The sequence below is a fragment of the Oculina patagonica genome, unplaced genomic scaffold (assembly GCF_052425735.1).
Source record: "Oculina patagonica isolate OP01 unplaced genomic scaffold, crgOcupat unplaced2, whole genome shotgun sequence".
Taxonomy (NCBI): Eukaryota; Metazoa; Cnidaria; class Anthozoa; order Scleractinia; family Oculinidae; genus Oculina; species Oculina patagonica.
The window spans coordinates 1,081,480-1,097,654 of NW_027558036.1; the positions used below are offsets into that span (position 1 = coordinate 1,081,480).

General features: G+C 39.8%; 1 protein-coding gene across 1 annotated transcript in view; it reads left to right on the forward strand.

The window, feature by feature from the left end:
• LOC144640220 (uncharacterized) overlaps nucleotides 1-15,327 on the forward strand; it is a 303,086-nt gene extending 287,759 nt beyond the window's left edge. Inside the window, exons 13-16 of the mRNA XM_078499421.1 lie at nucleotides 7,666-7,737; nucleotides 7,956-8,027; nucleotides 14,761-14,832; nucleotides 15,261-15,327. Of these exons, the coding sequence (XP_078355547.1) occupies nucleotides 7,666-7,737; nucleotides 7,956-8,027; nucleotides 14,761-14,832; nucleotides 15,261-15,327 (283 nt within the window). The remainder of the gene's footprint in view (nucleotides 1-7,665; nucleotides 7,738-7,955; nucleotides 8,028-14,760; nucleotides 14,833-15,260) is intronic.
• The last annotated feature ends 848 nt before the right edge of the window (nucleotides 15,328-16,175 follow it).

Below are 16,175 nucleotides of genomic sequence, written 5' to 3' on the forward strand. Positions count from 1 at the left end.
TAATCGTGACTTGAGAAAGAATTTTTAATTATGCGTGGGAACACGTGTCGCTGATTGGCTGTTTTTAATTGAAACTAATCGTGCGTGTCCGTACGGAGTCCGTTCTTGCAGCTGATCATTGTTTTCTACATTACAGCGAACGATTATCGATCCCGAACCATTCCCTTGGGATTGCTAACAGCTTTTTCATATAACAAAGAGTCTAATGCGCATGCGCAAAGCGCACGCAAGCATTAGACTCAAAAACGTTTTTCAGAAAACAAGAAGTTTTTTAATTTCGCTTTAAGCCACCGCACCCCAACCACGGATATAAGACCTACCACATTTAAAAGGCCACATTTCGTACCAAACTGTACAACCCCAGGGCTTATACAAGCAGATTTTTGCACTTTCTTACACGGTTGGGGAGCGTGATGGCCTAACAATGGTCACTGCGCTGGACTCTGGACCAAACAGTCCTGGATAGAGCTTTTGGGGGACAATGCGTTAAGTTCTTTGGAAAGCCTCTCAACTCCCAGAGTCCCTTTCCTTACCCAGGTGTAAAAATGATTACCAGTCAATCTTTAGCTTTTCGGGAAGGGAGGTAACCCTGCGATGGAATAGCATCCCATCCGGGGGAGTAAAAAATACTCGTTGTCGCTTCACGTTGCGGAAACCGGTATGAGCTCCGGCTGGATGGGCCACTAGGCTCGTAACCTGCCTATTGAGAGACCTGGCGGAGAACTACATAAATGGACCGGGCGGCCATAAATTTTTTTATCGTGAATTGAGGCGCGGCGCTCCCACATTAAGGGGTGACATGGCATAACGAAGAGTAATTGATAATCCATTCCCCGAACTGTTCCAAATTCAGGCCACTGTGTAAACGAACAAAAGAGGATACGAAGGCACCACTTCCACACCCCCCCCCCCCCCCGAGCCCCCTCAAAAAAAAAAAACACCCCAAACTCCCAACTATTATAAATGCAGATTTACCGCTCAAAAATAAACCGGTATTTCTATGCATAAATGCTTCTGAAACAAACTTCCGTGTCTCTCGTGCTTAGAAATGGACTTTAATAACTCTGATCATTCATTGATTTTTATCTGATCGCCAAATGAATAAACTTAATTAACGGAGCTCGAGCGCAATCTATAAATACACGTCAAGCTCAAACGATGTTCATTTCACAGCAGTTAGAATTTTACTCGAGCTTCTGTATCTCTTCGACTTTCATTGCTGATAACGAGCATTCTGCCTGGAGACACAAAACTTCGTTTGGTCAAAAGGTAGGCGAAAAGATTTAGAGGAATCTTTAAGCGTGAAATAGTTAAAGATAGGCACTTTAAGAATTCCTAAATTTGCATATTTGTGAAAACAGCCAGATAACACAAACAGTTGAAGTTATGTCTGACAGGTATTTTCACTAGTATAAAACCGTTCTATGGCATTCTTGCTTTCCTAGTAATTTTTAAAGAAAAAGTAAGAATGACCCTGTTACGGAATGGGCAATTTCTTAAACAGTGATTTGGGAAATGCGAGCAACAGAAGTTCTTGTGAAACGAATACTTGAATAACAACAGCGTATAATCTCGACAACAAATAAAATAAAGTTGCCGACATAAAAATTTGGAGAAGCGATCGTACGCTCAAAAATCGCCATATCTTTGGCAAAGATCATGTATTTGTTTAAGATAAGCAAAGAATACCTGAAAACTGCTTATTATAAACGACTGTAACCCTTTCATGTTTCTCCCGATTATTTGCTGTTAAATGAGCAATCTATAAATACACGTCAAGCTCAAACGATGTTCATTTCACAGCAGTTAGAATTTTACTCGAGCTTCTGTATCTCTTCGACTTTCATTGCTGATAACGAGCATTCTGCTTGGAGACACAAAACTTCGTTTGGCCAAAAGGTAGGCGAAAAGATTTAGAGGAATCTTTAAGCGTGAAATAGTTAAAGATAGGCACTTTAAGAATTCCTTAATTTGCATATTTGTGAAAACAGCCAGATAACACAAACAGTTGAAGTTATGTCTGACAGGTATTTTCACTAGTATAAAACCGTTCTATGACATTCTTGCTTTCCTAGTAATTTTTAAAGAAAAAGTAAGAATGACCCTGTTACGGAATGGGCAATTTCTTAAACAGCCAGTTGGGAAATGCGAGCAACAGAAGTTCTTGTGAAACGAATATTGAATAACAACAGCGTATAATCTCGACAACAAATAAAATAAAGTTGCCGACATAAAAATTTGGAGAAACGATCGTACGCTCAAAAATCGCCATATCTTTGGCGAAGATTATGTATTTGTTTAAGATAAGCAAAGAATACCTGAAAACTGCTTATTATAAACGACTGTAACCCTTTCATGTTTCTCCCAATTATTTGCTGTTAAATGAGCTGATCCGCTGAATTGACGCTGAAATGGCCAATTTACTAGAGGTTCCATAATTTTTTATTCTTAACGGTTACATTTCCCCAATTGTTTTATTAATGGAATCAATTCACCAATGAAAAAGCTTTGTTCATGATAAATGGCTTGTTCTAAATCGAGATAACAGTGGAGTTATAAGCCTTTCATTTTGTAGTAAATTTGAGACTGTTCAAAACATCGTTAACATACCTTCGAACTTCTTGGCCGTTGATCATCCAAACTCAACATTATATTTTGCCGAATCTATTTTGATATATAGAAAGAAGAAAGATAGTTCTTTATAACTATGCCAAGTATGATCGAGAAACTGTGACGGCAGGTTCAGTGTCGAACTAACAAGAACACCTTCGATCCGCCATGTTGGCGGGCCGTCACGGACGCTTCAAATCGGCCTTCTCGATATTTTCCAAAATAAAAAGAATTGAAACTTTTTAATATCCATTTGGTAGTTAGGACCCTAAAACAAGACTGCATGCCAAATTTCAGCGAAATCGGTGAGGTACGGTGTCCGCGAACTTTAAAAAAAGCTCGAAAATTATGGAGTATTACACTTAAGGAAGGTGTTAGGATTATTTTACTACCCCACAGCTGACACTCGCTTCCCTGATATAAAATTTTGCCCCAGGGAATGCCAAACAAAAATATACGCACTTCCCTATTAATTTCTGGATCGACTTGAGGGGAATGGTGGACTCTCTGGATAGAATGGCCTCGCGTAGCTCAGCAAACTTGACTCTATATTTTCTTCCGGAATCACAAACGCGAGACTTGTCGAATCAATGACCATTCCTAGGAAAGTTAAACGCATCGAGGCTGACAAAACACATTTATTCAAAACCAGAAAGTAGCCCAAGTTGATTAATACTTTGTAGACTACAAACAGAGCTTCTAAGGCTGACTGGCGGGTGAATCCAGGGCTCCTCCATTCCATAGGTCGAGACCAAATACCCCCTCAGGCGAAAATCTCATTTACTGGCCTGTCATCAATGTACAGGGATCCCGTAATCCCCTAATTCCTAAAATATTTAGTGGAGCCAAAGCTCAGCGTCCGATAGACGAAAGGAGAGTTTTTCCAGCCAAAAGGAAAGGTTGTTGACACCAAGTATTAGCCCTTCCATTCCACACCAAAAAACTGTTTTGAATCAGTAGAAATTAAAATATGATCACATCCTGATTTGTCGTCTATTTTAGAAAAATGGCAGTTCTGGTAGGCGAGATTAGAGACAAAATCAAGAGTAACCAGGAAACATGGTGTATTTTTCATGCAGAGGTTTAAGAATCTTGCATCGACGCATGACCTAAGCTTGTAAGGCTTAACCGGCTGTTAGGGAAAAAAGAAGACAAGAAGGAAACACCTTACCCACAACACCCCACACATGTACCGCACCGGTAGATTAACGCTGTAGCAAGGACTGGGTAATAAAGTCTTCAAATTAAAAATTCTAAAACAAAACCTTAACGATGTGGCACTGGGGAATCATACTTGGCTGAAAAAAAGCCACATGGCTGGGAAAAATGCAAATGATAGAGCGTGCTAATGCCCAACAAGTAAAACCTACAACGGCGCTAAAAGAGAAAACTAGCCGAAGAAATGTTACATCTAAACTCGTTTTCCCTGGAGGCCAATGGGTTTCTATGACGACGTTTAAGCTGAGTTGTAAGCGTGGTCGGCTGCAATGCTGAAGACGGAGCCGTAACAGTAGTGGGCAGCATGAAAGCGGAAGAAGAAACGGGAACCGTTCAAGAGCCCGAAAGCGAAATGAGGTTGGAAATTGGAGCTTGTGTCGGTGAACACAGCTGTAAAATTGCAATAATTCAGGCTTCCTGTTGAGATTCAACGCTGGTCAGGAGCGGTATGTTGAAGGACCACGCCTCGCCTTTCCAACGTACGCAACAACTAACAATTCTAAATAATTAAATTAGCTTTATATAACGTCAATGACGTCACTAGCGATGCTAATGAACTACCAATAGCAACAAATTGACAAGTATTAACGGTATACATAAATGTTCGCGGTTACAGTGCACCCCTATTAAACAGCTACGTACCAGCTAATATTCCTAAGGACATAAATAGTCACAAATGCGTGTCTACGACATCACTTATGCGGGACCTCAATAGACCTTATCACGATTTTCGACGTCATCTTGACGAGTAGGCAAAGCGGGTAGAAATTTAAGTGTTTGTATGGGAATCTGACCGCAAATATCTTTTACAAAAGTTGAATTTTGGACAGCTTATGGATGGAAAATTAAGATACTAGGCTAAAGTTTTTATTTGCCGAGTTTGAAGGATGTAGCTGGGCTAGAAAGCGTTCAGTTAAGTTTTTAACTTTTCCATACATTTGTCTGTATTTTTTTCCGCATGATTGACGCGGTTCGCGGGAAAAATTATAGACAAATGTAAAGAAATTAAAAACGTAACTGAACGCTTTCTAGCCCAGCTACATCCTTTAATTTCGGCGAATAAAATCTTTTGCCAAGTATCTAACTTTACAATTCATCAGTTGTCCAAATTTTTGCAAAAGATATTTGCCGTTGGATTCCCAAACAAACACTGCAATTTCTACCCGCTTTGCCTACTCGTCAAGATGGCGTCGAAAACCTTGATAAGGATGTCTTAGATAAGCTTAGATGGTCTGACTAAAAACACAAAGACCTAAGCACAATGCTACCTATAAACAAAATAACAACGGGTTAAGTTGCAGCCTATCTAATTAAAAAAAGTCCAAAAGTCAGGGCACGAAATCAATAAAAAATTAGGAACAGTGAATTAAATTTAATTTATAATTACCAAAAGCAGACAGCTTGAAAAAAGTACTTGTATTTTTTTAAACATCTTTTTTTCACTTTTATAAACCGAACTTACGGATGGATGGATGCGATAAATGAATGCAAACCGAGCACTACAAATTATTATTGGTAATCAAATGGTGACGAGTGAAATTAGGAAATAATTTCACGCGCGTTTTGTCAAAATGCTAATAATTTCCCGAACCTTTAGGCGGGGTAAATTATTAGCATTTTGACAAAATGCAAGTGAAATTATTTCTTAATTTCACGAGTATACCATTTGATTACATTATAAAATCATAGGTGACAAATTACGCTTGCATTCGTAGGTTTTTGACTGGTATATTGCATTACGAACTCCGATCTTTGAAAAGTGGAAAGCATACATTTTGCTCAAGTTCGTAAGTTTTTTAGTCTTTGAAGAAAACCTTTTAGAGATTTCTTTTTGCTGTTGACAAAAAGTTTCAAAGATGAATCAGCTGTCAATTATTTCTCACATTATGATCGTAGTTCGTCTCGAATGAACACTCGCGAGTGGAATAATTGTTTTATTAAAAACACCCAAAGAATTTCAATATTTGAGCTCCCCGCAGTTTCCAGCTGTTAACACTGACGCGTAAGCCTACCATATTTGTGGTCCATGGTCTATCAGCTCATATAACATGGCCTGTAAACCAATCAAACTCAGGAATCGCAATATACCATGGTTAGTTTTTAGGCGGTAACGCCTATATGCTATGGCCCGGTGGACGGCCGTGTGAGGAGTGAAAGATTACTCCAACCGAGTAGCACTGGGAACTAGGCACTTTGTTGTTTACTCAGTTTCGGTACGCCATCTTTGATTGTCAATGAGTATGAATCAACTTTAAGAGCATCCATCGGCAAAACGCGTTTGATTTCTAACGCACAGTTAAACGGAGCTTTGGGGTCAGGGGAGAATGATGTACTGGATAATTGTGAGCTCGCTTAAAGAACTTTTTTACCGTTGTACGTGTATTCGAAGTCGGCATACGTGATGGCAGACTAAGTTGACTGATGTTGAATTTGACGAGTGAAGGCCGGTTAGTGTCATAACTTTTGAAACCTTTCCAAAAGGGAGACCGATGGCAGCAGTATCTTGATTTATAGATTGCAAAGGTGAGCTATCTGAAATCATTGTTTGCTTTGACGTGCATTGTTGTCGATAATATTTAACTTTTCTCTTCGCGACTCGCCATCTTCCTTTTACTGCTTTTGATAATATTTATTCGGGTATTTATCTCAAGCCATTAAAAATAACACAGTGACGGTATCCGTATTCCTATTTTTACGAGAAGCCAGAGTTCACTCAGAAAGAACTTCTACCCTATTGCTGATTTAGCTGATCTAAAATGTTTTGTTTGATAAGTTGCATAAATGCATGTAAGTGATTCTAGTAAGCGGTGTTGACTTCATTACATTTCAGACCATTTCAATACGGAAATTTCACACAATCTTCAGTATCGACTAGGGGTGGAAATCAAATCTGGGCCTTTCTGTTGCTAAATGACGAAGTTCATAATGATTTAATGTATTTATCTTATCATACTGTAGGTTTGTAATGTATTGGAGGTTCGTTTTGTAGTCAAGGCAAATAAAAATTAAAATGAATAAGAAAAATGCAATTTCTGGGATCATTGTAAAGCGTTATCGCCTGTGCATGCATGTATGCGTGCCGGTTATTAATAACAAGTAATGTTTACGGTATACATAAATGTTTGCGGTTGTACCACAGGAAGATTAAAAAGCTTCATGACAGGTAATATCCCTAATAAAAAAAGACCCGGTAATTAGTGGTGGGGGACAGAAGGGCGGGAGCCCTTGAAAAAAGGGGGTAGGACGCACAGGAAGCAGGATTCTTAGAGTAGCAGTAGCGGCAGCAGTACCAGTACCGGTACGGGTAGCGGTACTACTACTACCACCACCACCACCACCACCGCCGCCGCCGCCGCTGCTGCTGCCACCCCCGCAGCTGCTGCTGCTTTTATTGTCTGCTACTGCTACTGCTGCTGCTACTTCTACTCATCCCTGTGGATGCAAGTGGCCACAAGTTGTCAAAAAAGGCCATTTCGATGCCACTGCGCGCACCGCAATTCAGTACTTGAAGTAAAGAGCAAGACTTGCGTTGACTTGCGTTGGGTGGCAAACGGGTGAAAACTTGCGTTGACTCACGTCAAATTTGGTCTCGACCAAAGTGAACGCAATTTTTTGCAAATCATCGCAAGTGCACGGAAGTCCTGGCCAAACGGAGACGCAAGTGGACGTAATTTAAAAGCTACCGGCTACTTGCATCTCCGTTTGGTCAGGCCTTCACATACACGTACCGTGATACCATTAGCAGTATTACGTCAATGAAACATATTTCTTACAATTAATCTTGTTTAGATTTCTTAGTTGCGCTAAATGTCAGTGTCTTGCATTTCTTCTTTCCAGGTACCTACAATGGAATCAACTTAGCAATCTAACCTCCGGATTATTCTCCAACCTGAGGGATCTGATTTCTTTGTAAGTTTGTTACCATTTTCATTGGATCGGACTATTAATTTTTCTTGGTTTCTTTGCACGCTGGCGCCATCGCTGTAGTAAAAGGAAAATAAGTTTACATTATTTTGGTGAAGAATATGAACACATGATGTTTCATTTCTTTAATATTCTGGTGGTTGTGATAGATATGAAACTCGTTTTTTCTTTATAATTTTAATACTTTACTTCGTTTTTTACAGGGATGTTAGCCACAATAAAATAGAAGTGCTGCCAAAAGGAATATTCCAAAGCTTGCAATGGCTAGAATATTTGTAAGTACATACATGTGGCGAGTATTTCAAGTTGAAGATTCAAGGAAAAATGTCTTCCGAACTACATCTAAAAACTGTCACAGTAAATTTTTATCGATGGATACTTTCCCTTGCAAGTCGCAGGTTGTTCATGTTCCCCTAAATCTTAAATTTCTTAAAGGAGAGTGATTCTCCAATCTTGTACGTAGTTTAGCGCTTTTCCTGTTTTCATTCTTTTGTGCACTACTCCAAAATTTGCAGTTACTGCTCCCGATTATAACATTGCCAACCTTGGGCGGCCCTTACTTGATAACTTTTACATAGTGTGCATGGGGTAACCTATCAAAAGGTGTCGCAACCAGAGATTACAGATGTTGCGGAATTAGAGCTAGAAAGGCTATTTTTACGGCAGACTACCGTAACGTAACGACGCTTGCTAATGTTGAGATGTTGGTCCACAACATAAATACGCACACACAGACGGTCCAACAACTGTATTAAACGGCGAATTTTTTTTGTTAATACCTAACGATTGATTACAAATGAATTAAAACAAAACAAAACACAATGAGGGGCGACAAAAATAAAAAAAAAACAAGTAATACAGAGAAACATGGCTTACCAATTGCTGGAAGGAAACAAGGTCCGGGGAACCGACTGGAAACTTGACACGAAGTGAGAGAGAAAAAGGCCGCACGAATATAAAGAGTAAATTAGCATACGGCCGGCGAAAAATATAGGCATGCAGAATAAACACACAAAGCAAATATTACAATTTGGTAAAGTGACGCAGCAGAGACTGTCACTCGCGAATTGGCCTGCTTAGCCACTCGCGTAGGTGCAGATAAAACAAACTGGACGCTACACCATCGTCTCTCGTAGACGGAAGGATGCCAACTACGAAAGTGACGAAACTATAACAAATACGAATAAATAAATAAAAGCAAATCACTAAAAGCCGCGACAGTAATCTTGGATTAAACAGCGTTTTTATGTCCTACTTTGGAGGGGTCGTTACTAAAAACTAGCATATTAGCCCTTAAATCTTCTCTTCTCGGGCTAATATTTGTTTTAAAGACGTTAACCTTCCGCGGGGCAACTATCAGCCGATAGTTCCTCGACAGAAACACTCCATTGTTTAAACAGAACATAGGTAAAAACTATAGATGCCCGGAACCCCAGATGTGTGCATTGATTGTTGAGTATCGCTGAACGACTTCGCCTCCATTCTCATGTTTTGTTGTTATAATGATCCTCGATACGGCGTTACCTTAATGGATCATCCCTTTATCCACATATCTATCTCTCATACCTTATTTCATACTCGTTCCTATACCAGAGATTGAAACGTGTAACGCGCGTTCACAGTGTTTGAATATTCAGCTTTGCCAAGTACCATATTTGGAAACACGAAGAGTTTGTACGTGAATACTTTATACACTTAATGACACACGCAACAACATTTTCGATTTTGCGGTATATTAAGTTACGTGAACTCCAATCTTAGCGCCATAACTTTCTTTTAGAAACTAAAGAAATTCAATAGGTGTATCAAAGTAAAGTTCTCCAGACTACTTTTAAGACGATGGAACAGGAGAGTTTAACCAAATTTAACTTTACTCAACGAACTTGTTCAAAAACAGGATTACGCCATTGAGCATGAGATAGTGCGAGCTGTGAATTTAATCCAAATATTGCAATTTTGATTGGTTAATGTTTTCTCGTGATTTTCTTAATACAGTACATACTGGAAACGAATATGCAAACGCTTTGTTGCATATCAAATCACGAATTTCGTGATGAACTGCTTGACAAGGACACCGGTCTGGGAGTTATCATATATTCGTATAAATATGGCCGATTCGTCTTTTTGAATGACACCAAACTCAATATTTGTGACTTTCTGGAAGCCCTCCATGGAAGGGAAGTAGAGGAATTAGAACCAGAGTCTGGTCTTTCCGCTCAAGATTTATCCAGGGCTCTTGCAAGTATGGAAACAGAATATGATCGGTGGGTTGCTAAACTTCTGGTTTGCACTGGAAAGTCTCGACAAGGAATTTATGATCTTGGCTTTAAACCTGACAGAGTTGTAAGACTATTGAGAGAACTGAAGGAACGGTTTTGTGCTTGGGAAAATAGCAATGTTGCAGCCAAAGACATGGTAGAACTGAGGCTCAAGGAAAAGAAAGACAAACTGGAGAGAAAGATTAGCGAAATTGAGAAGACAATGGAGCTAGTGCGGGGCAAATGGACTGACGCTCGAGTTGGGGACCTCGAAGAACAAAAGATAGCCCTTAAAGAATCTTTGCAAAATACTGTGGCAACATTGGATCGGCGAAGCAAACAGGATGAGCAACGATTCAACCAAGCTGCCAAGAGGACTGCTCGTAGACTTGTTGTTGAGCAGAGAATCACAAAGCGAAGTTTGGGTGCAGGACGAAAACAGGAGCTTGACTCAGAAGATGAGGAATGGCTAGTGAAGTGCATTGAGGACAAGGCGACCATTCATGGAAGAAGACATGAATCTGTTCTTTATACGCATCACCGAGTGAAATGCAGAGATCTTCTAAATATTGCCAATTACCGTCGATTTAATCAAGGGAAGAGACTTTTGAAGTCAGTTTCAAGCATAACCACCAGGGCCAGGCCGACAAATAGGAGGTCACGGTAAGCGAAGCGTCACCTAGGGAAAGGATTATGGTGTAGCAAAAAACCACCCAAGACTGAAGATCGTGGAAATGAGTGCACTCACCATCAGAGAAAGCAAGTGCAGCTGGCTAAGGAAGAATTTTTTTCAGCTGGCAATGCCAATGGGAGCATTTGTATCAGCATGGATGATAAGGCGTACTTGCGTCCAGAAACATCCGAGGGAGCTAAAGGGGCCCGGCAGCAAACTATTCTCCAGCCGGCAGACGAAACCAGGGCTAGATCCTTGCCAGTACATGATTTTCCTGAGGCATCAGTGTACATTACCCCATCTGCGTTCAGGTTTATCCGCAAAGAGACAGAAGTGGTCAAAGAAGAGGTTACACTGGTCACCAAAACGGATGATAGTATTGTGGTTGTTGAACCCAAAGCTTACGTGCCTACTCATGCATCAACCTGGGCGTCCAACAGCATGCGCCTTAGGTGGGAGAAGCCAACTATCCATGAACCGGAACAGTTAAATATAAATCACCAATACTCGGAGGCACTTCGTGGCTTATGTGCTCGAGTGCATGACTGTACGTTCTATTTCATGGATTCAACAACAGAGATCGATATTCTCTCTGTGACTGGGGCTGACAACTGCCCTCACAGAAAGTATGAACAGCTGCGCCTACATTCTTTAGAGTACCAGCTTACAAGTGCAAGGAAACTTTGGGAAGAAAATCAGGACATTGAAGGCCCTGAGAGGGAGATTGGAGACAACATGGTCAATGTTGTCAATTGCCTTCTAGATTGTGTAAGTAAGGCAGAAACGGATATGAAACATGTAACTGGTGAACAGTTGCAGAGGGTAATGAAAACCGTACTTGATCAATGTGATGAGGTCCTGAGAAGAATCGCCTGCCTCAGAGTGCCACCTGTGTATCCACGCCTACTAGAGCTAACTGATGCCGGCCCAGGAGTGGGGGTGTCCAGTGCAGAGTCCAGAATGCGAATTTTAGAGAAAGCAAGAATTCATGGCAACGAAAAGGTTTTGAGAATTCACCGTGCAAGAGAAGACTCGGGGCAGAATGAAGCAGAGAGACTCAACGCATGTATTGGTGATGCTCTGTGTGATGGAGGCAGTCTCAAATGGCAGATATACGAGACTTTACATGGACTTTCTGAAGAGGAAGTTAAGGGTCTTTCAACGTCAGAGCTAGACGCGCACAGCAAAAAAGTTATGGAAAAAAACGCGTGGGCTGTTGCTGAGGAAGTGTGTCTTCGAATTGACGACTCCCCAGCGCCACGGGGGTATGTTTCAGCTTTTTTGGTCGACCGACCAGAAAATCACTTTTTCTACAATCGCGAGTATTTGAAGGAGTATCTTGGGGTGACTAACAATCAAAAGAGGTCTGTTCCGGGGCATGGGTATTTTTCAAAGCTGGAAAAATTTGAGAGCGTTCATTGTGAGAAAGGAGAGCTATATATGGAATATAGGCGAATGTCATGTCAAGAGCGAAATGGCCAACTATGTGAGTTTTGCCAGGATGATGACACTAGCGCTTTGCCACTTCCAACTCGAAGACCATTTCCCGACTATAGCAAGCTTCCAAATTTCCATTACCTCTCTTGGAATGAAACTCCCACTGATGGCCGTGACCCAGACGACTTCCAGCCTCGAGCTCAGATTAAGCGGTTGTTCGAGGATGGAAAACTAGTCTGTGGGGACAGCGAAGCCATTAGAGAGTTTTCAGACAAGTACATTGTCCCCGAAAAGCTTGTGGCAGAGTATGCTGAGCACCTTGCCCAGATAAAAATGCGTAAAGAGAAGAAGAAAGAGGAGACCGAAAGAGAGCGAATGGAACGGCAAAACCGGGAATACAATGATATTGACTGGGTTGGACTGTACAACTCCGATAAGCTGTCGTCCTTGAGGGTGAACGAGCTATCGTTGTACCTCTCCTATCACAACATGACCTTCAAAGGGAACAAAGCAGAGAAGGTCGCGATGATCAAAGCACACATTGGCAGCTTGCTGTACGATACTATGGAACGTGAACAACCTCGGCAGCCCCCGTTAAACGTGCAACAACAAGTGACTTCGTCAAATTTCGAACTCGAAACTGACTCAGGAAGTGATGTAATAAATCGAGTTGTCGGTTCCAGCTCAAGTAGCTCAAGTGCTGAATCGTCAACGGAGACTGATTTACCAGAACCCTGTCCGGAAAATTTACCGCCGTCAAAATATGGACGAAAACGCGCACGGGTCGAGAGAGACGATTATGTCAGCTGGGAGAACATACTATTTTGATACAATTTTTTGACACTCGTAAATTAATAGTCTGGATTGATATTCGCTGGTAGTTTTGCTTATACTTAAAAGTTTTAGTTTTCCAAAGACTTCGCGTGTTTGTTAACAAATAAAAGAGTCGTTACCAGTACCTCGCTTTAATGTTCAAGTTTTAAAATTTTTCGCTTTTTGTAACCGTCGCTTCCATTGATGAGTGCTGTAGCATGCGAACGTTGAGAGAATTTTAGGTTCTCTTTTTTGAAACCATACGAAGTCCATGTGTTATGTTTGTTGCTGCTGTTTATGTTTTATTTCTTGTTAATAAAATTTTTTCTGTGCCGGAAAAAAGTGTAACCCTCCCCCTTCTGTGAAATAAACAGGTTTGGCCCTCCCCAATTCGTAAAAAATTTACTGATGACCCTCCCCTCCGAAGCCCCGGCCCACCCCCCCCCCCCCCCAATAAAAAACGTACCTTCCCTAAGCATATAATTATGAGGGAGGCCATCACTCACTCATGATGCCAACAACTCCTTGGGGGAAATTTGGGGAATTCACGCGTTGGTCATGCATTAAAGACCCGGAGACACCAAATGAGTTGTTGTGTATTTAGGGTATGAAAGACATGTTTATCGTGATTAAATACAATAGGCGAAAACGCTAGTCAAGCCCAACAGTACAGATACATGTAGCGAGGTGACCGCAATTAACTGGCATATTGTGATAGCTAATAAGCGAGCAACAAAAGCAAGAGCGTAGTTAGCAAGTGTACTTCTTTTGGAATTCATGCATTGGTCATTGGAATAAAGAACCTGAGACCCCCAGTGAGTTGCTATTATGTTTATTCAATAAACGCAAATCTTCTTTTCACTTTTTTTTATAGGCACATAAAAAAGTACGATGCAATAAATGTACTGACTTAAAATGTACCAATCTTGTTTGAAGCTTAAGCACTATTTTAAAAAAAGAGATTAACTGAGGGGTTTTTGCGTCGTTCATTGAAACGCTGCATGTACTGGTTATTATTGTTCTTTTCAACCAGTACCGTTTGTCTGTCTGTCCGTCTGAATTTTATTGAATTACAGATTGGTACTACAAAATAACAACGACATAATTAACTTGATAGCAAACAAGAGCAATATCAACAAAAGTTAACGGTATACATAAAAGTTCGCGGGTAGACCGACAACATATTAAACAGCTACCTGTCAGCTAATATCGCTAAGAGAATAAAAGTCACGATAATTGGCCTGTTCTCAACCCCATCACTTTTGTGGGTACCTAAATTATGAAATGCTTGCCTAATTAATTATAGATATCTTCGACCTATCTTCAAAAGAACGATTCTACGATTTCGATTTTTGCTTTTTTACGTAATTCTTTATAATAGTTTGTCCAATTGAGTTGACTATCCAGATATTTATTAGAGTAAATAACTACACTGTATTATATATTTACTTAGCATTAATTTTTCTCGACTTTAATACAAGCCAATAAGTGTCAATTTATGGAATTCGGAGTTTAAATAAAGTTTCAGTTTAATTCAGGTCAGATCTGTCCATCTGTCTATCTATCGGTCTTGCCTATCCCTACTCGATTCGCACTATATCTTTTCCGGATCGAATCTAGTCCACAGTATTGTACAACCCTTCCGTTGCAAGCTGACTCTGTCTCTTTAAAAAGAGAAAAAAAACTTATATACAGCGTTAAGAACATGAAAACATTATGTGTATTTTGCTTAACATTTTGGTGGTTCTAATAAATATGAAACTTATTGTTTTTGATCATCACCTTAACAGTTTTCATAAGCTTAAATTCTCGTTTCATTTGTTACAGGTACCTTAGCCACAATAAAATAGAAGCACTGCCTGAAGGAATATTCCAAAGCTCACCAAAGCTTTCTTCTTTGTAAGTACATGCACCTGCTCAGTATATAAATTGAAAGATTTCAGGAAAAATGTCTTCAGAACTACATCGAAGAGCAAATCATAAATTTTCGCAGCAAATGTTTTTTATTGATGTTTACTTTTCCTTGGAAGTTGCAAGGTATTTAAATTGCATAAATTTAATTACATTTCGTTAAGAAGATCGATTTTGATATTTTTGAGTTTAGTGTTTTTTTTTGTTGCTGTTTTCATTTCTCGTAGTCGTTACTCCAAGTATAAGAGCTATAGTAACGCGATGTTAAGAAGAAAGAAATCATTAAGGGCAGACAATACCTCACTGAGACGCTACGTTCAGTTACGCTGTACTTGTCCATCCGTCCTTTTTTTGTCGGTCGGTCTGTCTGTCTCTCTGTCTGATTATCTGTTAAATTCTGGTTTCATTTGTTACAGGGACCTTAGCGTCAATAAAATAGAAGCACTGTCTGGAGTAATATTCCAAAATTTATCAAGTCTGTAGACTTTGGAAGTACATGAATCTGGCAAATATTTAAATTTAAAGATTTCAGGAAATATTTCTTCAACGAACAACATCAGAAATAAAATAAAATAAAAAACACGAAAACAGGCAAAGCAAACTAAATTACATAATTTCTTACTTTATATGCCACTTCCCTTTAAAATTTTGAATAATCTATTTATTTTCTTCACAGTTTCATATTTAATAATCATTTTGTTCTAAAAACTTTGTATTTATGTCCGGTTTCTTCTGCAGTCCCACAGAAACAATTTTACAATAATAATAAAGAAGTTTAGTAAATCCAAAGAAGGGCACTGCTTTGATGTTATTCGAAATATAACATTTTGCAAAATAAGACGAGCTACTTGATTTCATAAGAGGTACCAGCAAGATTCAAAATAATTTCAAAACTGTCTGACGTGGGGACACTGGTAAAAAAATGACACAAAGTTTCTGGTTCAGCCTCACAGAAAGTAAATAAATAATCAGTTTTGAAACCAGTTTTGTTTTATTATGCATTCGTGAAATGTCTTGGTATTCACGTGGATAAAATACTGTCGCGAGCGAAAAATTGGTTATCTACAGCTCGTGATGATAATATGTTTTGAACTGACATGAAACGTCCGTTTTTACTGAAATATAGATAATTTCAAATCCATTTTTCTCTCGCGGGGTCAGCTTGGGTGCTAAAGTTTCAGCAGGTTTTGGTTAGCTGTACTTAAGCTGTTGCCATGGTAAGAGATTTCTTTGGTACCTTTATTTTGGCCTGTATTGCTCGAATGTTGAGTGGAAACCATCTTAACTTGAGGACAGGATAATTGCCTATCGTTCTTGGTGCCTGATATTTC